This window comes from Xiphophorus couchianus, chromosome 15 (genome assembly GCF_001444195.1).
Source record: "Xiphophorus couchianus chromosome 15, X_couchianus-1.0, whole genome shotgun sequence".
In the NCBI taxonomy this organism is placed as follows: domain Eukaryota; kingdom Metazoa; phylum Chordata; class Actinopteri; order Cyprinodontiformes; family Poeciliidae; genus Xiphophorus; species Xiphophorus couchianus.
The window spans coordinates 24,046,061-24,071,153 of record NC_040242.1 but is presented as its reverse complement, the minus strand read 5'-3'; the positions used below and the strand labels follow the sequence as shown (position 1 = coordinate 24,071,153).

The 25,093-nt window shown below is 40.6% G+C and overlaps 2 protein-coding genes and 1 long non-coding RNA gene across 3 annotated transcripts in view; 2 read left to right on the top strand and 1 right to left on the bottom strand.

Annotated features, from left to right (window-relative positions):
* Positions 1-18,947, bottom strand: part of nt5dc1 (5'-nucleotidase domain containing 1) — a 121,888-nt gene extending 102,941 nt beyond the window's left edge. The window contains exons 1-6 of the mRNA XM_028040080.1: positions 18,191-18,947; positions 16,005-16,096; positions 12,671-12,742; positions 12,480-12,589; positions 10,777-10,856; positions 10,588-10,669 (exon numbers count right to left, since the gene is read on the bottom strand). Of these exons, the coding sequence (XP_027895881.1) occupies positions 10,588-10,669; positions 10,777-10,856; positions 12,480-12,589; positions 12,671-12,742; positions 16,005-16,096; positions 18,191-18,283 (529 nt within the window). The 5' untranslated portion in view covers positions 18,284-18,947. The remainder of the gene's footprint in view (positions 1-10,587; positions 10,670-10,776; positions 10,857-12,479; positions 12,590-12,670; positions 12,743-16,004; positions 16,097-18,190) is intronic.
* col10a1b (collagen, type X, alpha 1b) lies at positions 5,084-10,515 on the top strand. The gene is made up of 3 exons (XM_028040079.1): positions 5,084-5,233; positions 5,651-5,780; positions 8,102-10,515. The coding sequence occupies exons 2-3, from the start codon at positions 5,666-5,668 to the stop codon at positions 9,955-9,957; spliced, it is 1,971 nt and encodes a 656-aa protein (XP_027895880.1). The 5' UTR covers positions 5,084-5,233; positions 5,651-5,665; the 3' UTR covers positions 9,958-10,515.
* A 1,204-nt stretch (positions 18,948-20,151) lies between the features above and the next one.
* On the top strand, positions 20,152-21,381 carry LOC114158296 (uncharacterized). Its single transcript, XR_003598383.1, has 2 exons — positions 20,152-21,207; positions 21,283-21,381. It is a non-coding gene; the product is annotated as an uncharacterized LOC114158296 (long non-coding RNA).
* Positions 21,382-25,093: the final 3,712 nt, after the last annotated feature.

Sequence of the window (25,093 nt, the reverse complement as noted above, 5' to 3'; positions counted from 1 at the left end):
TAATCTTAGCATTTGTTGTGGCAAATGCTTTGATTAACCGGTCCAACAAAATATTAAAGTGTATGGCCTATTTTTAGTGGCTCTCATATTTGTCAATCTCCTATACATATAACTCCTAACTATTAATATGAAAAAGTAAAAAAAAAAAAAACAGATAAAAAAATGTAGGTTGAATTTGTTTCCTAAGAGATTGGAGAGAAATACATTTCTTTCAGTGCTTTTCACACATCCTAACACACTGAACCAATAATTGCATAAGTGCACTATGGGAATAGTTTAAGATTTTATGCTTTATGTTATGTCAAGATAAAAAAGCACACTTATAAGACCACCCGTGATTTTACAATCCGACATGACACAAATTTCATCATATGTAGTTGTTCACATGAGACTGTCTGCAGTCCTGTGAAGGCCACAATTTCAAGACAAGTCCCACTCAAAAAGTGGTGAGAAAGTCACAACAGGCAAAATAAATCACAAGTATGACCACAAAATGAGGAGGAGAACAGCATGAATAGTTGTCATGAAGACATACTTTGGCAGGTGTAGTAATCCACTATATACCTCTTTTAGCAAAAGTGTAAAAACACTAGAAAAAGGCCTTCATGTTTAAATGAAAACATTATGCTATGGTATTAAAATGCAGATAGATGGTCATGTTTAGTCATTTGCTACACATGGAAAAGACATTTGATGAATATTTTACATGTAGTGCAGAAAACAGAGGCTGGGCATCTTGCAACACAAGTTCAATTAAAGCGGTTCATTAAAGTGTCTGAAGGAGCATTATGTCACGTCTGTAGTAACACTGCAGCATGTTCAGCTGTTTGGAGGAGCAAAACAATGGTTAGAGCGGTGGACCCTTCCCAGGAATACCACCCAGCCCGACCCACACCAGGAGGTGGAGGCTTGGAGCATCCACATCACCCTGTGTCAGAGAAACATTCTGCATGGTTCATCTCCGGCCCTAATTACATGTTTATGTGCACCGACTGTATTTTGCCATGAAAAGCAAGCGCTAACCCAAAAACGGTATGTGAAACTAAGTATCCGTTTACATTAAACCTCACGATAGGCAGATATAGATGCAGAGGTAATAATTCGGACATACCAAGAACAGATGTTTTTAAAAAAAAGAAACGCCTGGGGGAAATAAAACCTGCTGATGCCACACTGCGGTCACAGCCACTTTCATGGTGAGAAGTGGTGCTGTATCTGCAGCTGAGAAACTTGTTAAATGTCGACTCCACCCGCCAGCCTACTCTGTCATTTCATTCTGAGAGTTTACCAAGGATGCCGTACAGCTCAGTAAGTGTTCATCTGCGGGTGCCAAATTAATTTAGCAGATTAATTTATGAAGTTAAGAAGAGGAAAAGGCTTCCAAAAGTAGATTTGGGCCAGTTCTGACTTTTACACAATGCAGATGAGCAATAACCCATCTATTAGTTTGGTAATAATCTATTAGCCACAAATCATGTCACGAAATGCAGTCTAAGTAATTTATACACAGTTACTGGTCATTGGTGTCAGACCAGACGATACATACAAAGAATATGAGATGAGATTTTAACCTAATTAATGAGAATTTCTGATTTTGTTTTAACAGACAAATTACTTATTTTAGATACTCTAACGTAATGACTAGGGCTGGGGAATAAATCAACAATATATATTGCGATGTGTCGAATAGAACGTTGAATAATTTCACTGAACTTCAATCCAGTACCAAATGACATTCTGGGAGATTTAGGCAGAGGAACGACAGCCAAGTAAACTTTTTTCCATCCGCTCAACTTTCCATGAATACGCCTACATACTCTGAACAGTCTTGCACCACCTTCTTTTATGTTTTGAGGGTAAAGTCAGAAATCTTCTCTATAATTGAATGAGCCTTATCACAGAAATGTTATGGCCACAAAGTCCTTTTTTATAGACAATTACATTTTCTAGGAAGCAAATATAACTTAGTTTAATAATAAAAAAACCTACGTGGTGGTGTGATATGAGCTTAAGTTATAACAGTGAATAGTTGATAAATGGTGTTATCGGTAGCAAGCATGTTTTAGTTTTTCCTTCCTTCCTGGTTCTTTACGCTCCACTGAGGAGGACATTGGCCCTTGTTCTGCCCTTGTGTCCTTCAAATGCGTATTCATGTTGAAGGGTTTGAGAGCATAGTGTATCCTAATTCCCTACATCCGCCTTGCTCCTTTTGGGTTCCCGTGTTTATGCTAAGCTCGCATCCATGCGGACTTGGGCAAAGTGTATTATCCACAATTTAATCCTGCATGTGACATTTTGAGTTAAAAGGCAGAATTATGGAAATGTTTTGTTGTTTCTCTTCCATCTTTATAGAAATTTCAAAGAAAATAGTATGACAAGGCACACATTAGTAACAAAACAGTTTCATATGATAAACTGAGCAGAAAAAAGTATAGTCACAAACTAACTGAGGAAAGTTAAACAAAATGTTACAAATGCAAGATGAATTTCAAATCTATTTCAAAGCTACCAATATAAAGATTGGGTTTTGTGATGTTGCAAAGTTTAAGCAAAATCTTAAATACAATTATTTCACTTAAAAATGGAGGTGATTTTTAGAAAGTGATATTTGTGAATTGAAACTTAGCCAGAGGATTAGATCGCTAATATCATAATTTAACTCTTCATCCCCTGTTAGGAAAAGCAAATTTTATTATAATAAAACTTAAAGATGGAATACATTTCTTGTACAATATTCACTTTTGAAAATCTTTCTAAAAACATAAAGTTGCAATTGAAAAAATGTGCATTGTCTCAAAATTCCTGCCACAAATCACACAGGAATTTATATTTATTTTGTACTTCATACATAATTATAAAATTAATATCTTCAGTTTTTGTGGGAGTGGAATAGAAAGGTATCTGGTTCTTATTTTCTTTAGAGATATCGTCATGATTTTTAAACAAATGTTTACTTCTCCAGGTAGAGGGGATTAAAACTGATGTCAGTCTTCCTTATGAATTTCTTGTAACATTATTGGTCTGTAAGTCACAACATTCATAGTTTCTTTGAAGAAGGACATTTTAATTCCATTAGTCCTTTTATTTTTCACAATGTAGCATCAGGTCTTTGTTTCTATTTTTTATATGTTTGTTCTTTACTTGATCTTTGTTAGTACATTAGCTCAACCTTATATCAAACTAACTTTTAGCCACATAAAAGATGTTTATTTTTTTTCTTTTGCGTAACAGCTGTATCATGGGGATACAGCTGTCAAATTGCAGGGAGAATTTTCTTTAATATTTTTAAATTGTAAATTAGCACATTTTAATGTGTATTTTTTTTTGCCATTTTGAAAATATAACAATGTTTACAGAGCAAATTGTGCCTGTCACAGAAGAGAAAAAAAATTGTTTTCAGACATAAAGTATTTAAATAATTTTTGTTTCACTCTACTCTATTCAACAAGTCAGAAAGAAATACATTTGGATACTCAAATATCTCCAGCAATAACTTTGGAACGCAAAAATACCTATACTGTATATTTAAAATTGATTTGGTTGTTTTTTATTATTGTAGTTGTACTTTTTGGCAGCACAAACAGTGACCAGTCCCGCTATTTGGGATGTCAAAGTTACGACAGAGAGCGTACTGTGGGCGACGGTGGCTCTTTGGTAGAGTAGTCGTTTTGTGATCAGAAGATTGTAGGTACGATTCCAGCTTCCACATGTCAATGTGCCTCTGGGCAAGGCATTTAACCCCAAATTGCCTACCGATCTGCGTATCAGTGTATAAATGTGTGTGTGTTTGTGAGTGCGACTGGGTGAATGTGACTCTAGTGTAAAGCGCTTTGAGTGGTCAAAACGACTGGAAAAGCGCTTTATAAGTTCAGTCCATTTTACCATTTACTGTCACAATTGTCAAATTTTTGCATGCTTGTAACCAGCACACTCAAACCCTAATGTGCCCTTTGAGTCCACACTTTATAAAGGGGTGTAGAGTGCAGTGTGAGTATTGGGACCGGGACATAGTGACTGAGCTGACAGGAAATCAAAAGAGCCACAGAAAATACAGCAGAGCCAATTCAGTTTCATCATCTGATCTGATTCTTAAAGCCATAAATACACTTTTGCTTGAAGCAGCTTACTGCATCGATACCACAGATGTACACAGAGCTTAAAATTATCTAGCAAAAATCCTGCTTCTTAAATTTCTTTTAGTTTTGTTTTTTTTGCTCTTTTATTATATGTTTAAGATCTAATTTCATGTAAAGAGATATTCAGAAGCCTTTGTGAGCTACACTTCTATTTGTCGTCAGGATGAAGCAGAGGAGAATCTGACAAAACCTCACTTCTGCCTCCTAGTGTCTGAACGGTGAACTGTTCTTCCCTGCATCCTGCTGCTCAGCCTAGGACTCGCACAGCAAAGCAGGCCTTTTGATGTGAAATTCAAGCCTGTATATAGATCATTCGATTGTCTCTGCAAGCACAGCTAGAAAGATCAATTTTTTAAATTACAGGTCAAAATATGTGATTAAAGCAAAGCTAGAAAAAATAGTATGTGGGAAAAGATGTTTACTGTGGGTTTTATCCTGCAGTGTCTTCAGACAAGAGGAAAACAGTGTCAGACTCTCACAGCCTTTAATTTTCCAGAAACACATCCTGAGACAGACCACTTGGTCAAAAAGGGCCTGTTTTTACACAACAAAAATAAAACTATTTGTGCATTTAGAAGGAAAAAGCCCCCCACTAAACCTGCAAATAGAGGGATTTAATGAAGCCTGGATCTGATGTGGACAACCAGTCAAATGAGACTGAAAGCACATTAATGCTTCAGTAGTGCTAATGATGAACAGTTGCAGAGATCAAGTCATCCAGAGGGAGAATCTCCCCTCTGCTACTCCACACAGGCAGAGAGAACCAGCCAGCAGGCAGAGAAAGGAGGGAGGGAAGATGGGAGAGAGGGAGAACCGTCACTCTGAAGTGACAGGCCTCTTTGGGACATGGCACCCATCATTAAAGATGACATCAGAGCAGGGAGGGTCTTCCATGTGAGGTAGATGATTCCATGATGCTGGAGAGCAGCTCAGTATAAAAACCTTGAGGCCAACGTGTTGGGAAGCAGCAGCTGCCACTCACACTGGCAGACCCACTCTACGTCTAAGGATATACAAGTACCGTGCAGGGACAGGAGCCTCCTGACACCCATATACCCCACCCCACTACTTGTTTCTTTGGAGCGTAAACCTTCACGGTAAGTTGACCTTGATTTTGGGTCATTGCATGATGGTGAGGGAGACTCCCAGTTGCAGTCTGGCTCTGAACCCAGGGAGGGCTCATGGTTGGAGGTAGAGTATGTTTGATGAAGCATTAGTTTGAATTTACAGAAGTAGAAGCATTACTGTTCAATGCTTGCTGACATATGTGCTCAGCATCAGCCAGAAGGCAACATTAATAACATTTTCAGAGCTCAAACAGAGTCACATTTTCGAGGTTTGACTGGTTTATGAAATACCTGATGTGGACTTCTTGCCATTGTTTGGGGAGCATCTTTAACACTGCTGTTACAAGTTATAAGTCTATCTATGCTGATTGAGATAAAACATGAAAAATGCAGCAGAAATCAACACACATCTAATTTGTTTACTTTCTCTCCTGTTTGTATGTTCAGGTTTAGCTTCACAAGATGGACTTGAGGGTAACAAGCCTCCTTTTTGTCCTCCTGGCTTTGGCCGAGGGAACCCCCGAGAGATACTACGCGCCAAAAGTGACAAAGGTCCCATACCCCGTGAAGAGTCACTGTGAGTCACTTCAAGCCTTGCACTTTTCATTTACCCTTGCAGAAGTTTATCACACTGTAATCCTTGAAATGGCTGGTGGGTGGATGGTATTGCTATGATATTGCTACAATCAACAAATCAATAAGTCTGTTGCAAAAGAAAGGTTCATCGATGAGTCATCTCAGGTCAAGCTTAGTGGACAATGCAAGTGACTCTGAGCTGGTTTCAGGCTCCATCGACTCCATGCTGGGTCCGGCAAATCAAATCAAGTAGAAGCATTAAGAAAAGAAAAGTTAGGAATGACGAACTTGTGAGCAAGTAGTTCTAAATATGTCTTCAGAAAGTTCACTGAAGAACTTAAGCTTCTTCTCTCCACTAAAAGCATGGAAGACCAAAGCCCAAGTAGTCCACTAGGTCTTTATGAAAGCACCTTATGGCTGGACTAATCAGTGCAGCTACATTAATGCGAGTTAAACTGTAAAGTGTAATTCAGACCCTAACTTCTTAAACTCTTATAAATCTCCTAAATAACCCAACCAAACCCAGAAAAAGCACTTCTCGTCCATAGAAGTTCTCATTAAGCTGTAAAATCAAATCATTATCCTCATTAATACCATCGCCCCTAGCACGATTAGCTTTCAGTAAAACACCTCCCATTCACACAGAGTCAAACTGTTGGCTCCTACATGTCTGTGCCACCCTACGTTATTAAGGCCCACCTAGCAGATCAACTCAGCTCCTGTGTTACACCTGCTAGGTGGGGTTACGGCTGTTAGAGAGATTTTGTGCTAAGAATAAAAAGACTGACAACAAGGGAGCTGTCGTTTTTGGTAAAGCAATAAAATAAAGAACAAAAGAACAAAGCATCAGTCGCTATGACGCAACTGCTTGTTAGATGTCTAATAATATATTTTATTACTCAAGTTAATGATTCAAAAGTTGTGTTGAGCACTTACAGAGCTGTTGATGTGGTATGACTGTAAGTCTCTAGGAGAACATAACTGCAAATAAAGAATGAGGGCTTGGACTAGACCAATCGACAAAACAGATGCAGGCCTGCTCCACCCAAATGTCTCAAGGTCTCCAAATCCCACCACAAAATTAAAGAAATGATTTCATAAGTTGAGTCTAATACATGTTTCATCTTGCTTTAAATCAGAATTGTTTGCAACTACGGCAAATCAGCTGAGACACAAAGGCCAGACACAAAGTACACAGGAGAGTAGTCATTGTTCCCAATGAGTAAAGTTCCAAGTCCAGGACAGCCACTGGGGCCAGTATCATCACCTTCAGTTTGTGGTATTACTGCCTGCCAAGAGCTCCGCTTCTGGCATAAACATCTTCTGAGAGGATTCAGGCAGCAGTCGTCATGTGGCTGGAAAATGACAGCCCTGTCAGAGTGATTTCTTCACTAAACACTGTTTCAAAAGACTCTTTACCACAACGACAAACCCTTTTCTGCCAATTCTGATTTATTGATAAATAGAATATTTTAACAGTTTTCATGAATGCAGACTGTTACCTATCCAAATCTTAAAGCTTATTGGCATAGTAGTTTTAAAGTCAGAGTAGGGCATTGTCCTTTTAATCCAACAAACACTTAATTCCTTTTTAACCTTTTATATATTTAAGGGGTAAAATATTTTATTTTAATTGAACCAATGTTGCACAGGATTAATTGGGTACTTTTTATCTTTAGCTCCCAAGATCTCACTTGTTTAGAAATTGAGCTCATATATTTAAACAGAAAATAGAAAGAGAATAAAATCCGTCACATTATGATTTTCAGTTTTATGGTAAACAATTTAGAGGACAATATTAGATGTGTGAGCTTATTGCATGTACCTGCGACTCATGGTGAGAACTGTAAACAAGTGATGCTGGTGATGAGGAAAAGTAGCTATATTTTCAGTGTAGAAAATGAAAGAGTGCCCTACAGTGCAAGCACATGGAGGTGCAATAGACAAGAACATGTGAGCTGGTTGGTGTGTACATATCAGCTTTACCAGCTATGAAGGTTGTGGGATAGGGAAAAAACACAGGCATCATCACAACCCACTCCATAATCATAGGGAGTGGTGGTTTACTCAAGATGTGCCGTAGTTGTTAGTATTTTACATCTTTCATGAAAAGTCAAAGGTTTCGACATATGAAAACACCCGCAAAATATATCTGCATTTGACCTGATTAATTCTTTAGATAAAGTGGTTGGTGATGCTTTTATTACCATTTTTATTCCGTGCAACGAAATATTGCACGAAATATTCAGAGGATAAAACCAAAACAGGAAGAACTGGTGTACCACCAGACTAATGCTTTGTTGTTTTTCTTCTATTCTTTAGCTGTTGCAGGACCACAAGGTCCTCCAGGACCCCCAGGTGAGCCAGGACCAATGGGACCATCTGGACCTCCTGGAGAAAGGGGTGTTGGACACACTGGACCTCGGGGCCCACCAGGACCACCTGGAGCCTCTGGCCTCTCTCAGGCTGGCAAACCTGGTACCCCAGGTGCTCCTGGAAAACCAGGAATCCCTGGTGGACCTGGTGAAAGAGGATTAAACGGTGCTACTGGACCAATGGGACCAAGAGGTGCCCCTGGTATACCTGGAACCCCTGGACCTGCTGGACTTTCAGCCGCTGGAAAACCTGGACCAGCAGGGCTTCAGGGTCCAATGGGTCACAGAGGAGAACCTGGTTTGAAGGGGCATCCTGGTATCCCTGGTCTTCATGGTCCAAAAGGAGAGAGAGGCATTGGTGTTCCTGGGGTCCAGGGTCCACCAGGTGGAACTGGGCCAATGGGCCCATCTGGCATGCCTGGCAAACCTGGAGTTGGCAAGCCTGGTTCCCCTGGCTATCCAGGAGAACCTGGAAAGGCTGGAACGCCAGGAAGGGATGGTGCCCCTGGGCCAATGGGTTTGCCAGGTCTTAAGGGTCACACTGGACCTCCAGGTGTAGGAGCACCAGGAAAACCAGGCCAGAATGGTACCCCAGGTACACCTGGGCCTATGGGATCCAGAGGTCCACAGGGACCTGCTGGTCAACCAGGCTCCCCTGGCATGCCAGGTGTTGGTAAGACTGGTGAACCCGGAATACCAGGATCCAGAGGAACTCCAGGAAGTCCAGGAACCACTGGTCAGAAAGGAGAACCAGGCCCAACTGGATTTACTGGTCAACCAGGTGCTCCCGGTCCTATAGGCCCAGCTGGTCCACAGGGTGCAAGAGGATTTCAGGGTGAGTCAGGCCCAGTAGGACCCAAAGGTGATATTGGTATGGTTGGTGCACCAGGCCCAAGAGGATCCAAGGGTGAGCAGGGAGCACAAGGCTTTACTGGAAAACCAGGTGTTCCTGGTGCAGTAGGTCCCGCAGGAGTTCCAGGCCATAATGGAGCACAGGGTCCAAAGGGTTCACAAGGCCATGGTGGCCCTCCAGGAAGTCCTGGTTCAAATGGTGCACCTGGACTTAAAGGACACACAGGGGCCCCAGGAGCACCAGGTAAAAGTGGTGAACCTGGACTGCCAGGAGAATCAGGACCAGTTGGGCCCCCTGGTCCATCAGGCCCCTCTGGACTTAAGGGACACCCAGGTCTCCCAGGTCCACCTGGTCCAGCAGGCCTGACAGCTAAGGGAATTTCTGGTCCCATGGGTCCCCCAGGACCTCCAGGTCAGAGAGGCCATGATGGTCTCCCTGGTCCTGCTGGTCCTCCTGGTCCACCTGGTCCCCCAGGAGAGATGATGTACCACCATGAAAAGAGCATGCCAATCAAGTCCCATGAGGTTATGATGCCTCATGAAGTGATGAAGGCTCCCATGTCTGCCTTTAGTGCTGTGCTGACCATGGCCTACCCCCCTGCTGGAACCCCTATTGCTTTCAATCAGGTTCTTTATAATGGAGAGAACCACTATGACCCCCACAGCGGTGTGTTCACCTGTCAGATCCCAGGTCTTTACTATTTTAGCTTCCACGTGCATGTTAATGGTGCAAATGCATTGGTGGCCCTCTACAAAAATGAGGAGCCTTCGGTTTTCATTTATGATGAATACAACAAGGGCTTCTTGGATCAGATGGCAGGCAGTGCTGTTTTTATGCTGCACCCAGGGGACAGAGTCTATGTTCAAGTTCCCGATGAGGAAAGCAATGGTATATTTGCTGCTGACAATGTTCACTGTGGGTTCTCTGGGTTCTTGATTGCCTCAACGTGATTTAATGAATCCCTGTAAACCTCAACACCTTACAAAAAACATTAAACTGCTCAGAGAAATAGATTAATTTACACAAATTGAAATAAAGATTGTGAATCTGTTTTACCATTTACCAACCTCACTCAAAGTGACAAGGGTTAAAATTAATCAATGAACCGAGATACCATTTTTCTAAAAAATTTAGGCCTCAAATTTATCCTTGCTCCCCATTCACTCTATGCCTTAGAAATGAAACAAAAACATAGAATGATATTGGAAGATTTCTTAAGTGGTGCCCTACAGTTACCTGGAACATTTACAGATACTTTTTTATTTGTGTTTGTTTTATTATTCCTGTTTGTTTAAGGATTTCCTTTAAATTTACAAACAAAACTATGCAAAACTGATCTAATATATGTTATAAAAGATCAGCACATTTACACCAGCACTGTGACTACAAACAGAACATTGGAGGAGAATTTCAAACTGCTTTTTTTGTAACTATATCCCATTGGATGTGTTAAGTTATGTACCACTTACTGAGAAAAACATGGAATAAAAGTACGACTTTGAAAAATATCTTTGAGTTTGTTTCATCTTTTGTCAGAGTCATTAATTGAACTATGAGCATATTTAAGATAAACTAGGTACCTTTGAAGGCAGATGTATTGTAATTGTGGTCAATGGCAGCCAACATGTCTTTCCAAAAGTTGGAGTTCACCTCATTTCCCCGCTGTTAAAAATGGGAAAAAAAATTGGGTTGATACAAAACTATTCAGATTTGTTCTTAAAAATGGATCTACAGATATAAATCACTATAGTTATTAAAACACATATTACCTTGTGTAACATGTCCACAACTTTTCCGCAGAGCAGAGCCCCCGGAAGATCAAAGTAATTGTCATAGAAGTAGTATTTTGCTGCAAAAAATACACATAACAGTTAAACTTATTCAATTCAAATTCATTCAAAAATACTTTACCCCAAAGGGAAATTAAATGTTGTTGTAACTCATATTAATTCAAATTTTTCAAAGAGTTGATGTAAATAGTAATGGCTGTTGGCAGGAAAGATATCTTGTAGCAGTCTTTATTACAGGTAATTTGAAGACGCCTCTGACTGCAGACATTCTGTTTTCTCAAGATGGTCTCATGAAGAGGATGGTCAGGGTTGTCCAGAATTTTCTTGATTTTATGACGAATCCTTTTTTGCATAGTTATCTACACAGGTTCTACATTCGTCCCCAGAACAGAACCAGTCTTTTTTATCAGGTTGTTGAGCCTATTTAGGTCCCTGGTTCTGATGCTGCTGCCCCAACAGATGAAGAAGGGATGATGCTTTCAACAACAGACTGATAGAACATCTGCAGCATCTTGCTGCAAACCTTGAAGGATCTTAGCTTCCTCAAGAAGTAAAGTCTCCTCTGTCCCTTCTTTCAACGGCTCATTGTTATGTCTCCAGTCCAGTCTGTTGTCCAGATGAACTCCGAGGTATTTATATTCCTTAACTACCTCCACTTCTTCTCCCATGACGGAATAGGGTTTGATCCAACACCGTTTCTCCTGAAATCTACAATCTTCTCCTTTGTTTTGTTTACATTCAAGATAAGACGATTTTTCCCACACCATGACACAAAGTGGTCCAACAGCTCTCTGTACTCAGCTTCTTGTCCATCTCTGATACAACCGACAACTACAGAGTCATCTGAGTTGGACTGTGCTGGAAGTCTAAAGTGAAAAGGAATTGTGAGAGCACAGTGCCCTCTGGTGCTCCTGTGTTGCAGACCACCTTGTTAGATACACAGTCCTTCCGGCTCACAATCTGTGGTCTGTTTATGAGGTAGTCATAGATCCAGGTGATTGTTGAGGCCTCCACCTGTGTTTTCTGGATTTTCTCACAGAGCAGATCAGGCTGAATTGTGTTAAATGCACTGGTGAAATCAAAGAACATGATCCTCACAGTGCTCCGTGCTTTGCCCAAGTGAAAGTGAGTTTCTTGAAGCAGGTGCATGATAGTGTCTTCAACTCTAACTCCACAACAATATGCAAACTGCAGGGGTCCTGAAATTCTTACTCAGGTGGGCCAACAGGAGCCTCTCCAGGACCTTTATGATGTAGGATGTCAGGACAACAGGTCTATAGTCATTGACGACTGATGGGTGAGTTTTCTTCCGTACTGGAACTAGGCAGCATGTCTCCCACAACACCAATACCTTGTCTTGGGTTAAACCGAGGTGCTGCATAGTCCCATAGAGCTGCTCTGCACAGGCCTTCAGGACTCTTGGGCTGACACTATCTGGACCTGCAGACTTATTCTAGCTCAGCCTCCAGCCGCTGCTTCACCTGACTTCTACACACAGAAAAGTGGGAGGGGGAGGAAAAGGGAGCAGGAGCATCTCCTGGTTTGGTTGAAGACAAGCTTGTGGAAGCAGAAGAGTCTATGACTGAGGTGAAACATAGAACATCTAAGGTTTGACAGGAAAGCTGTGGGTCACATACTGATGGAACTTCTTTCAAAGATAAATTACGACATAACCATCCCACCTGATCTTGTGAAGGATGTGTTTAGGCTGTTGAAGTGCTTCCACTCCCGTTTTGGCCCATAATGTTTCATGAGTTCTTCTGTGCTGAGGTTGTTGGTTCCATGTGTTGCCCTATTCAAGCAAGAAACATCCAGAAATACTTTTCAAAATTAACTGGGATATATGCATACATTTTATGACAAATAAGCATACCTTAAAACAGTGCCATCTTCAGCCAACTTCACAATGTTTCCATCCTCCAGATCCACCACCAACCCCTTAAAACTGGAAACAAAATGGAAATTTAAAAATAAGATGAAGCTAAGATTTAAGGTTTTAACTCATTACTATGAACATCTTTCAATATTTTTGCATTTTTGATTTATTAATATGATTTTTACAATAGAAAAACAGTTAGTGGTCTGGTTTTACAAGAAATGAACAAAAATAATACAAGGACACAAAAATAGCTGAACACTCGGATAACTACAGTCAGGATTCTGCAAGAATCAAAAACACACACAGACAAACTGGGAGCAAATAAAAAGATTTTCAATGCTGCTGTCTGGACATATGAAGGGATCTGTCAGAAAAAGCTGCCATAAAAGCATCTTCTAATAGATGGCTGCCAGGTCGTCTATGAGATGATCAAACAGCCATCTTATAGTCAGTAGTGTGTTGCTATTTGTAGGAAGTTTGGTTATTGTGCAAGATTATATGAGCATTTTGCAGGTGTTGAACAGATATATTAATATTCCACGCTGCTTTATGTTCAGGAGACTTAATGATTATTTTTTTATTCTTTTATCAAATAATGTTAATTATCGCCATTATTTATTATAAGACTAAATTGTAAGCAAATTTACTGAATAGCAGTAAATTTGCTTACACCTCAGACTACATAATAGTCTGAATAGAAACCAAACTATACTCATAAAGTGGATTGGTTTTACTTTGGCATCAGTAGATGTGATAGATACTGATGGGATGTGTGTATTCACCCTATTCTTTATAGTTCCAATTAAAAAAAAAAGTTGTCAGCACATTATTTAAAAATATCTTCAACAACAAGTAAAAGAACTAAAAGAAATATTTTTCACAGATGGTAATGAAAACTATATGAACCATTCCATACATCTTACTTTGGTTAGCAACATAATTTTCATATGTGGCAAAGATGAGCATTTTCATCATCTGGCTCCAAATGTGGGGAAAAAATTGAGTATCTTTGAGTAAGTCACCTAAATTTTGTTATTGGCTAATTTTTTGTGCGACTGTTCAGACAATTGCAACAGAAAAGCTTTAAGCAGGGGCGGATCTACTGGGGTGGCAGTTACCACCCCAACTGAGAGCCTTGCCACCCCTGTTGCCACCCCAGCTGGCGACAATGAATTCAATAAATAGTTATGGCAAATCGGACAGTAAGCGCATGAATCTCTTTTTTCCGACATTGAATACAACACAATGTAACCTGACACCTACTGCTAAATGGGCGTGCCAGAGAAGGACAGAGCAAGACAGCAGCATTTATATATACTGCTCAAAAAAATAAAGGGAACACTTTAAATGTTAAACACCTGTTTAAGTGTTCCCTTTATTTTTTTGAGCAGTGTATATGGATGGATATAAATTACTGGATTAGACATTATGGGACTTATCGTGTGCCACACACGCCATTGATTTCCATTAAGTCAGGAATATCGGTGGTCAGGAAAATACTACAATCACGCAAAGAATCTTAAAAAAGGACGCAATATTTTGCGGTTAATTCAACCCTATGACAACCATAGATAACAAGGTTCAAGGGTTTCACATTTAACAGGTGAGGAAAAAGTTTTAATTTAGAGAAAATATTGAAAAAGTGAGCAGTGAGTAAGTTATGCTAGCCTAACTGTTGCTAGCCTGCTATTGACTTTGATAACCTTAACATGTGCTGCACAGTTCGGTGTGTTTTGGTTCTAAAAGGAGACAACCTGCACACCAAGTCATCAGTAGAGCAGGTGTTTAAATCAGCTAATCAACCGCCCCTGTGTTCAGGCGAAAATATATTAATAATCGCAATACAGACATCAAGCCTGACAGCATATTGTGACAGACTAGATGTTCTGTATTGGTGTTTTTGCTTACTTTTTTGTGTGGGAAATGTTTGTTTTTGGTGTTGATTCCCCTGATAGGATTGAACGAAATCTCCGCTTTATCTGCTCATTGAGCTGTTGTCTGTGGGTTGCCATGGCAACGGATCCGCATGTAGGGTAATGCAGACACAGAGCGAGGAAAAGCAAAATAGAAGTGGTATTATCTAGTTTTGTTCTTCACCTGTTTACCAGCTTTATTGTACCTTTATTGTGGCGTACTGCAGCTGCTGCAATTCCTAAAAGTTAAACAAGTGACAAAAGTATTCGATATTTATAACAGTCATCAAACTATGGCTCCTACAGCATATTTAAAATAAAATGATTGACCAATATAAGAGAAATTTGCCCTTTCTTGCATCTTGACAGAACTAACAGAAACCAAACTGTTTATAGGTTTGTATCACGGAGAATTATGTCTCAAACATCAGTTTTCTCAGCTTTATTTTAAATCTTATTTAATAGATACAGTATATCGATAATATATGATGGCGCTACTAATATTTTCGTGACAAATTTCTGCTCGTCCTGCATTGAATAGAATGGTTTTCTGGACACAATGCATCACATAGCAACTAATAGGTGCTGTCCAATCCAGTAATACATATCAATTAACAGCAGTATGAAAGACGTAAAAATAATTATACATTAAGAAATTATATTTAATCCTCAGTGCTACATGAAGCTAATTTTGAAACAATATTTTGCAACAAGTAAATTAAGTATATATATTTATATTGTGAACTGCTGCAATACAGAAAAACTGAATCAAAATTAACATAATATTAACATTTTTTGAGTAACAGAACTTCAGATTTTAATCGTTTAATTTAACTAGGAATGCACCAATATGAACATTTCTAATAATAATATTGCTGTTTTGAGCTGTTATTGCTGCGTATCGTATTAATTTACGATGCACAGCACAACAACGATATACAATATCGATAGTTGATATTGTATATTATGTTCCACTGACATCACCACTGTTTCTCTGCTTCATCTAAACTCCCCACAATAGTTTGCTGCATCACTGTCACATGACCAAACAAATACCACATGACCTACCCTCTACCTTTCCCTCCAGAAACAAAAAGAAACAAGATGGAAATAAATATCGGTTGTTAATATCAGTCCAGTTTTATTTTTCAGACCTATACAAATATATTAAAAAAGGACTGCTATTGGCTGATACCAATGTTAGTGTCTAAATATTGTGCATCCCTAAATATAACTAAAAGGAATCCTTGGGCTATACCACTCTGTGTGGTTAATAGGAATCCTTGGGCTATACCACTCTGTGTGGTTAATCTATGAACTGAAATGCACCCGTAATCTTGAAATCCATTTGGTTTTCTATACGTGTGTGCCAGGTTCCCCTGCAAGCTAAAAACCTCCTGCAACAGGACACTCACCAGAAATCCCAGGTAGCAGGAGTCAGATTCAGGAGGTCCTTGTCATATCCCTTGTGCTCCACCAGATACCTGGCAAAGCTCTCATAGATCAGCTGTAAACACAGGAAGGAGAAAATCAGAAAGTGGATAACACAGTCTTGAAATAAATAAATGTAATACAAATATGTACCCTCCTTTGAAGTCTTAAACTTTAATAGCTGTTGGAAAGCAACTTAATGTGTAAATCAAACCTGAACAGGAGGTGCAATTTTATTTTTGAAAAGCACTCATAAAGGAGGGCACAGTAATGCTTTGCTATGGAGAACCTTTTCATTCAAAATAAGTAAATACTGTTATTAATAAATAAATAAATAAATATTTCATGAAATACATCAATAACACCATGAAATGAAACAAATTATTTAAAAAACTTATTTGTACCTTTATCCTTTATGTTTATTTATTTATTTCAAGATTAGTTTATTGATTTTATTGTCATTTATTTATTTCATACTAGTGTACTATTTGGTGACACTTTTGTAAAGTTACTTTGCGTATTTTGTTACCTTTTTTGTTTTTAGAAACATGTCTTGACGTACCCTTACAATAAAAGTGGTGGAATATTTTTGGAGTACAGGAACTAGTCTCCCGTTTAGTCGAAAGCTCCTCATACACTGCTAACATCAACACAAACCCATGATCTTCACTTTAATGGGAGCAATGGAATCAATGACATCTGAAATTTTAGAATGGAAGTTATCTACCAATTCATCTACAAGGTTACAGAATGAAGGCGGGGAAGAGAACTATAATTGATTAAAAGTTTCTGCAGTGTTCTCTGTAAAAGAATGCTATGTGATAGTAGCTGTTTTGCTAAGAGAGTTAATGGAGACTGTACTTTCAAACGTAACAGCAAAATGATCAGACAGGGCAACATCAGTTACAGAGACATCACAACAATGCTCTTCTATTAACCTTTTAACAATGTTTCTACTAGCATTGCACTGAGAAGTAACTTGTGTAATAAGCTCATCAGAAGCAGTTCCACTGGGTGTTTACTAATTGCTGCTGGCTAGTCTGACAGAGCTGAGTGGGAGAACCACTTTTAACTCCCAGGTTGCTCTGAGGGTTGCTCTGCGAGGTTGAAACTGCACATCCAAGGAAGATCACGCCCTGATGAAGCCAACAGGACCACATCATCCACAAAAAGCAGCGATGCGATCCTGAGGCCACCAAAACGGATCCCCTCAACACCTTGGCTGTGCCCAGAAATTCTGTCCATGAAAGTAATGAACAGAATCGGTGACAAAGGGCAGAGTCCAACCCTCACCGGAAACGAGCCCATATCAAAGGGCCTGGTATCCCATACTCCCGGAGAACCCCCACAGGCTTCCCCGAGGGACACGGTCACATGTAGACCGGTTGGGCGAACTCCCATGCACTCTCCAGGACCCTACTGAGGGTGTAGAGCTGGTCCAGTGTTCCACGACCAGGATGAAAACCACACTGCTCTTCCTGAATCCGAGAAGTTGTTCATGTGAGGGTTTAAAGAGCAAAACAATATGCTGAAGTCTCAAAGTAAATACATGATAACTCCAGTCCAGACCTACTTATAACATTCTTAGCTTGCATACAGTGTATGAGTCATTACCGATATGATCCTTTCTTGGGAAACATAGTCATCATACAAATTCTATTTCACGTGCATTGGGTATATTTACAAGGATGCCGCTGAGAAGGTTGTTATTTGGCATTATTGTGTTTCCAGAGCATGCAAACAAGATGCACGAGAAACTATGCGAAACAGGGTGAAAATGGACCCCAGGCCTGGTTAAACCGCAGGCCACCAACAGAACCTGCGATGTTCCAGCTGTTCTCTGCGGGACTCAAAATATCAGCAAACGCCTCATCGCAGAGGGTTAGGATCGGGCTCCAGCTCGGCCTAAGGGGGATTCAAAGTCACCCATACACGAGACGCCGACGCTCCAACCTGTGAGTCACGCAAAGTGACTGCAGCAGTGGCAGTGTCGCTTCACCACGCACACACATCAAAGCACAGAGCGCTCCGACACACATTCCCAGCAGCCTTTTCTTTGGGCATGAGCCAGAGCAGACTGACCGCTGAGCATTTCTCCGGCACAATGCGCGAGGACAAGTCGAACCGTCGCGGCCACCGTCCAGTTATGTACCAGCAGAGCGGAACTCACCCTGGAGGTCTCCTTCAGATGGTAGCGGCACAGCGTGTGATCCAGGTCGAAGCCGATGATGTCGCAGTCCGACAGGCTGAAGTATTCGGACATTGTCGTGGTGCTGAAGCTGCAAGGGTGGGAGTGAGGAAAAAAAGAAGCACTCGGGAGCTAGAAGTAGCGCGCGGCTGTACAGCGCTGAGTATGTGACGGTGACACTGACGGACAGACAGCGGGGGCGGGACCGGGCTCTGCTGCCGCTTCGCTGTGTCTCTGCTCGGAGGGAATCACTGAAATAAGCACACTGTCCTCAGTTCTCTGTTAACCTCGAAGTCTGCTTACTGAGACGTTAATGGCTACAAGTTCTCCATATGGAAGCAAAAGTTGAACTCCAGGCCGTCAGTGGAGAGCCGACAGCGTGCAACACTTCCGGATGAAACCGTAACACATGAATTATAAGCTCCTGAGCAAAATAGATTTGTGTGCGCTTATTTGTTGGAGAGAAGATACAAATCTATGTAACATATATTATGTAGGTTCATTTTAATTCATCAAAATATAAAAATATTGTCTAGTATTTTTAATTTAAGTTTGAGGGAATTAAAAAATATGTACATAAGTCCCATGACAATATCTTATAACCGCTGTAAAGCCAGCCCGCACTCAATTTTGACGTGCGCGATGGAACAAGGCGTCACGGCGCCGTCCTTTACAAACATCTTTCAAAATAAAAGCACACCTGCGGTTTATATTTGATTCACGGTTGAAATTTCTTTCAAGTGGCTATAAAAGTTTAAAGCTTTGTGTTTATGCATTTGCAAAAGGAAATTATGTATCTGAAATGTAATGTAATTATGTATCTAAAGTAAAATATATTGTGTGAAAATAATCCTGTAAATACATATATGAAACCTCAATCAAAATTGGTGACATTTGACAGGCAAAAAATCTTTCTGATTCCATAAGCAATGGGCTCTTTGCACCTGCTGCGCTGACGTCACAACCGCATGCACAAATGCGGCTCTCTTTTTTCAGCTTTGAGTTACCATGACAGCTAGAAAAGACAAAGTCTTATTTCAGACTCAAATAAAACAATACTGTGAACATTGCTGTCTTCCTAACATAATGGGCTTTTAAGTTTTCATGGATTTCCAAGCTGTCCTGAATTAAGAAGACGGTGGCTTGTAAATATTCGTCGCTACCAGTTAAAGCTAACGCCGCACAGCAAAGTTTACAGCCTTCACTTCACTCTGGATCAACTTCTTCAGCCTAAAGAAGACGGTTAAGGAGCCCCCTGTGTTATTTCCATGGAATCACTTCTGTATTCAGCCTGAAAGAGTTTATGGGAACGAGAGAGCAGACCAGAGCCAGACAGCCGAGTTACTGATCTGCCTGTACAAACCGCTGTAAACACCGTCCTGCTTCACAAGAAGCATGCAAAACTAATAAAGCGAAATAACACGGAGACCTTAAGGAACACGGCCATATTTTTCTAAAAGCAACAACTCTGAACCTGAACAGTCAGCTGAACTAGAACTCCGACACCAGAGCTGCTCTACTGTTAAGCTATGGGCTTGTTGTTCCTCAAGCTTCAGAAGCAAAAAGCCTGAACCGTAAAATCCCAGTTACTTGGTCTCTGACACTAACGACAATAAATCACGTAATATACTTGAACACAAGGTAAAAACATTGTCCGTTAGAATGGATGAAAAATGTTTAGATACTTAAATAGCACATTTTTACAAGACCAATGTCTGGCATAAGCTAAAGCTAATGTTAGCCACAAAGTTTAAAGAAAGTAAAACTCACCTTCGTATCTGTGTATAACGAGGCAAACATCTTAAAACCTTTCTTCAGCTTACTTGTTGGGGCTTGGGATCGATGTTCATCATTAATTGTTACCTTGGACAAGCCCTGCAAATACCGAGTGTAAAGAGCCTTTTTCAATAAATCGGAAAAGATCGAGCCGCTTTTCCCCGAACGCGGAAGCTGAGGTGCAAAGAGCCCATGAGCTACCAGTGACTTCTGTCATTCCAGAGTGACACCTGTAGACAGGGGTGTACCGGTACCGCACGGCTCCTTTAAGTTTTGCTCAGAACTCCAGGATGATCATTCTAGGCAATCTAAACGCTAATAAACCATCATCAACATTTCCCAGCAGATCAATATGATCTATGAACACATACTCCATCTGAATCCTTCCATTGATGATGTTCTCCATCAGAGCCTATACAAGTAGCTGCACACCTTTGCGCAGCTACTTATATACAGTAGGTGTGATTGTCTGCACACCTTGATCACTTTAAAAATAATCAAACTTGTTTGGGGTTAATCTGCTGATCCAATCCTGTTTTCTTTTTTTAGTGAGAATGAAATTACCCCATAGATGCATTCCATGCGCTTCGGCGCACAGACCGATGCGTTACATCTTTATGAGACAAAAACAGAGGAAAAGTACTATTTACATTCGAGTGAGGTTTTCACATCCTTTTACTTTTATTTTCTTTATGTTGTGTGCGCGCTAGGCTATTGTATGAAGAAAAATGGTAAAGTTTCATGTTTACTTTTAAACAATATGTCATGTTCCGGGGTCTTTTAGCTCCTTTGTGGAGTTTTTGTGCATGCACTCGTTTTTCTCCACCACTAGATGGCGCCTTGTCGGAGGGCGTGGATGACGTCATCCCACACCTGATGCGAGTTTGGCTATCAGCGAGATGTTCAAGAGGAGCTGACTGCCAGTCCTTCGGCGCCTGAGTGTTAGCCAGTCACGGTACCTCTGAGCCCCTAGAAGCTTGCTTCTGGTTTGCCTTGTTGATCTGCTCCTAGTGAACGTTTTCTTTGTTGCTTCTCCTGCCTCCAGGTGTTTCCTCCTGGCTCCTCTACATCCGCTGATCCTGAGCCTACCTGTCCGCCCTCCGACGTACTCCCTTTGCCTCCTGGATCCCCGCTGTCAGACAAGACGACCACCTGGAACCTCTGAGAACTAAAACCCCGGACGCTGCAGTTACCCTCCCACTTCTCTAACCTGCCGATCACAAGTAAGATCTGCCCCTTCACTCTTAACATTGTCATTTCCTACAACCTGAACTCATCACCTCCCTCTGCCTCTCTAGTGAACTGTTTGATTCCCTGAACCAGCCTCTCTCCCTGGACCCGACCCGAGCCAACTATTCCTGCCAGCAGTGTTTTCAATAAATTTATCTTTTATTTCACATTGCTCTCCTGTGTGGTGTTCTGCATGAGGGCTTGAAAAACGCACCCATCATGACACAATAAAATAATTTAAAAAAAAACTTCGGTTTGATGCTTCTTGATCTAAATAACAAACAATCAAATTTCAGTGTATTTAGGTGAGTTTTGACGCTTTGTAGTTTGATATTGTTCACATAAAAAGTATATTTACGCAAACTTTGACGCAAAGTTCATTTTTATACGTGCGGACTTGTGCGTAAAAAAATTGCTCCGCACATCTTTTTTGCGTACGCACGCTTTATACATGAGCTCGCAATGCAGTGCTACTAGCTTTCGTGTTTGTGAATGTTTTTGTTTAATCTGAGCCTGGAGACGTCTATCGCCGGTATCGTAGGTGAACGGACTTGACTGGCAGCAAAAATGCTAAGCCGGACTGCCTAGGCTGGATTCTGCTGTGCAGTGCAAAAGGGACTAAAGAAGAATTTGAATTGATAATGACATTGGGGGGGAAGCCGCTCTTACTATTGAATACCTATGTGTTTTTATGGGAATGAGAATCTTTCAGATTCATTTTTGATCATACAGTATTTCCCATTTTATTGTGTCATGTAGTGTGTGGTGGTCTTGGTCTTGACTTGGTCTCAACCTTCCTTTGACTTGTTTTCAGACCCTTAAACGTCTTGTTCTTACCCAGGTCTTGGTCCCAGGTTAGGTGGTCTTGACTACAACACGATACACATCACTGGCTCGGAATTCTTTCATAATTTATTTTGATCTAATATGTTCACACCTCTCTTAGACTATTAATTGACAGAGATATTAACATAAAAGTTTGTTAAAATGTGACAAGACTCTTTTGACTTCAGACGCTTTGAAAACTATCGGACAAGCACCTGATTTAGTTCCACATATGGAAGTAAATCTGCCAAAGATACAACATAATTCTTTAAAGAATTAATATGTTACAACAACATTTAATTTCCCTTTGTGATTAATAAGTTCAAATTTTTGAATTTGAATTGAATTTTAAGATTATCCTATTTTGATATAAAAGTTTTTCAAATGGGTTTTGATGTACCTACAGAATTCAGAAAAAGTTATTTGCACAGACAACATATGAAAATATTCATGCTGGGCTTTCCTTTCACCCTTCTGAGCTTAGATCCATCTGCCCGGCTCTACCTTTAACAAATTGGTTTAATGCAGCTCCCAGCCACAAAATACTTCACGGTTTATGTTGCCATTTTATGACATTCACAGAGCAGCAGTAGCACTTAACAAACAAGCAGGAGTGCATACATGAAATATGCTGCTGTGTTAAACAACTTCAGAAACTTGTTTATGTCAGGGGCCCTTGTACCCTCTATTAAGTCTAAGACCCCAGCAGTGTTGTGACAACAGTCAAGATGTGGCTAATTGAGTCTTCAAAAGCTTTGATATTTAGAATTAAGTGGGGAAAATGTGTTTGATAAAGCCCTTCCTTCTAAAAGGAAGAATAAAAGTTCTCTGGTCTAATTTCAAACTTCAAAGCACAGCTTCTCTGACAGAATTTAGGTCACATTTCCACAGTGAGTAAGCATTGTGAGGCTGCCTCTTTGAATAGTAATCAAGTTGAAGCCTGTGAGTAAACATGCCTGTCTCCATGGCAGCAAGCACTTCACCTCTGTGACCTCAAGCAGATGGACTTATAATACTCTTCAACTGATTAACAATGATTTTTTGTTTCCTACAGGAATGTGAAAACAATATAGTATCTGCACGCTAAAAGGAAGAACATAGGAACTTATAGTTTTCTTTAAGTCAATGCGGTTGTTCACTAGCAACTACATTGTTATATAACTCACATGTAATTCACATGGGGTGGTGGCAACGCTGGTAAGAGTTCACCCTGTTTTTACCTCAATGTTTTACAAACTCGCTGGTTCGATTCCTGCTCCACCCGTTGTTTGTGTCCCTGAGCACTCCACCCGCCTTACCTGATGGCGGACAGAAGGGTCGATGATTCAAAATGGCAGCCTTGCTTCTGTCAGAGTACCCCAGGGCAGATGGGGCTATAATCCAGTAGTTTGCCATCATCAGTGTGCTAATGTGCTCTTTTACATCTCAATATGACATAAAGGGCACTATAAAATTAATTATTATTGTCATTTATATTCAAGCAGACTTTGTTCAGGTTTGTTACAGTCATTTGTATCAGGATAACTAAAGATTATGTTATAAGTTTTAAAAACCAAATGGACATACTACACCTGTGACTTCTTTACACTTATATGTTGTTAGGTGTAATTTGCATGATAAGTGACTGATTTATAATTATATGTTAAGCATAATTTACAGGATGATTATTATAAACATTAATCATGATCTTCCCAAGCGGGAGCTTGCACTTTGGTTCAACTTCAAACCCACAACATATGACAGAAATAGCATATCTCAGTGTCCAAGGTGGCTACGGATAGTGTGACAGTTTGCTATCTCTCTATGGTAACCAAAGAATCAGAATCAGCCTTTATTGTCATTGTTCACAGCAAAATTAATTTCAGTACAGCCCATCCATAGATTGGTACCTGAAGCTGCAACCATGAGGCGCTGCCCTCAAATCTGGAGGTTGAGTCAGTCTCCCAACCAGAGCAGGGGTTTGTGAAGGTCAAGGGAAACAGTCAAAGTTTAACTAACCTGGTGTACTTTTTTTGTTTTTCCAAAATATCTTTGTTGGAATTTTAGCAGTTTAGACAAACAGCTTGAACATTTTGCAAAGTATGACAGCAGTAGAAGTACTGTTCAGGTCAAAATAAAATACAAACAAAAAAACAACAAAATGCCTCTCAAAATCCTGGCTCTAATGCAACCCATCACATATTCCACATATCATCTTTATATTGAGATATTAAATTCAACAGTGTATGTCCTTTAATAGAACTGTCTTTGGGAACTGCAGTTAACATGTTCTTCAGTCACTTGTATTGTCATCCGAGATGTTCAGATCCTTCATATACATAATGAAGGGATTCCAGATGAACTCAAACAAATCCTGTTTGCCCTTTAATACATATGTAATCTTTTCCAGAGGGAGGGCAGATAACATCTGCTGCAGCCATTGGTTTATAGTCAGTCCATGAGTCTTTTCCAAAACAATGATATACATCTTTTCGCATTGAGCAAACTTAAGTTTATAAATGTTTGTTCGTCCATCCATCCATCGATCTTCTTCCGCATATCTGGGGTCGGGTCGCGGGGGTAGCAGCTTCAGAAGGGAGGCCCAGACTTCCCTCTCCCCGGCCACTTCTTCCAGCTCTTCCGGGGGAATCCCGAGGCGTTCCCAGGCCACCTCAGTGCCCGGAACACCTCACCAGGGAGGCGTCCAGGAGGCATCCTGACCAGATGCCCAAGCCACCTCAACTGGCTCCTCTCGATGTGAAGGAGCAGCGGCTCTACTCTGCGTTCCTCCCAGATGACTGAGCTTCTCACCCTATCTCTAAGGGAGAGCCCAGACACCCTACGGAGAAAACCCATTTCGGCCGCTTGTACCGCGATCTCGTTCTTTCGGTCATGACCCAAAGCTCATGACCATAGATGAGGGTGGGAACGTAGATCGACCGGTAAATCGAGAGCTTCGCTTTTTGGCTCAGCTCTCTCTTCACCACGACGGACCGGTACAGCTCCCGCTTGACGGCAGACGCTGTGCCAATCCGCCTGTCGATCTCCTGCTCCCTACTTCCCCCATTCGTGAAC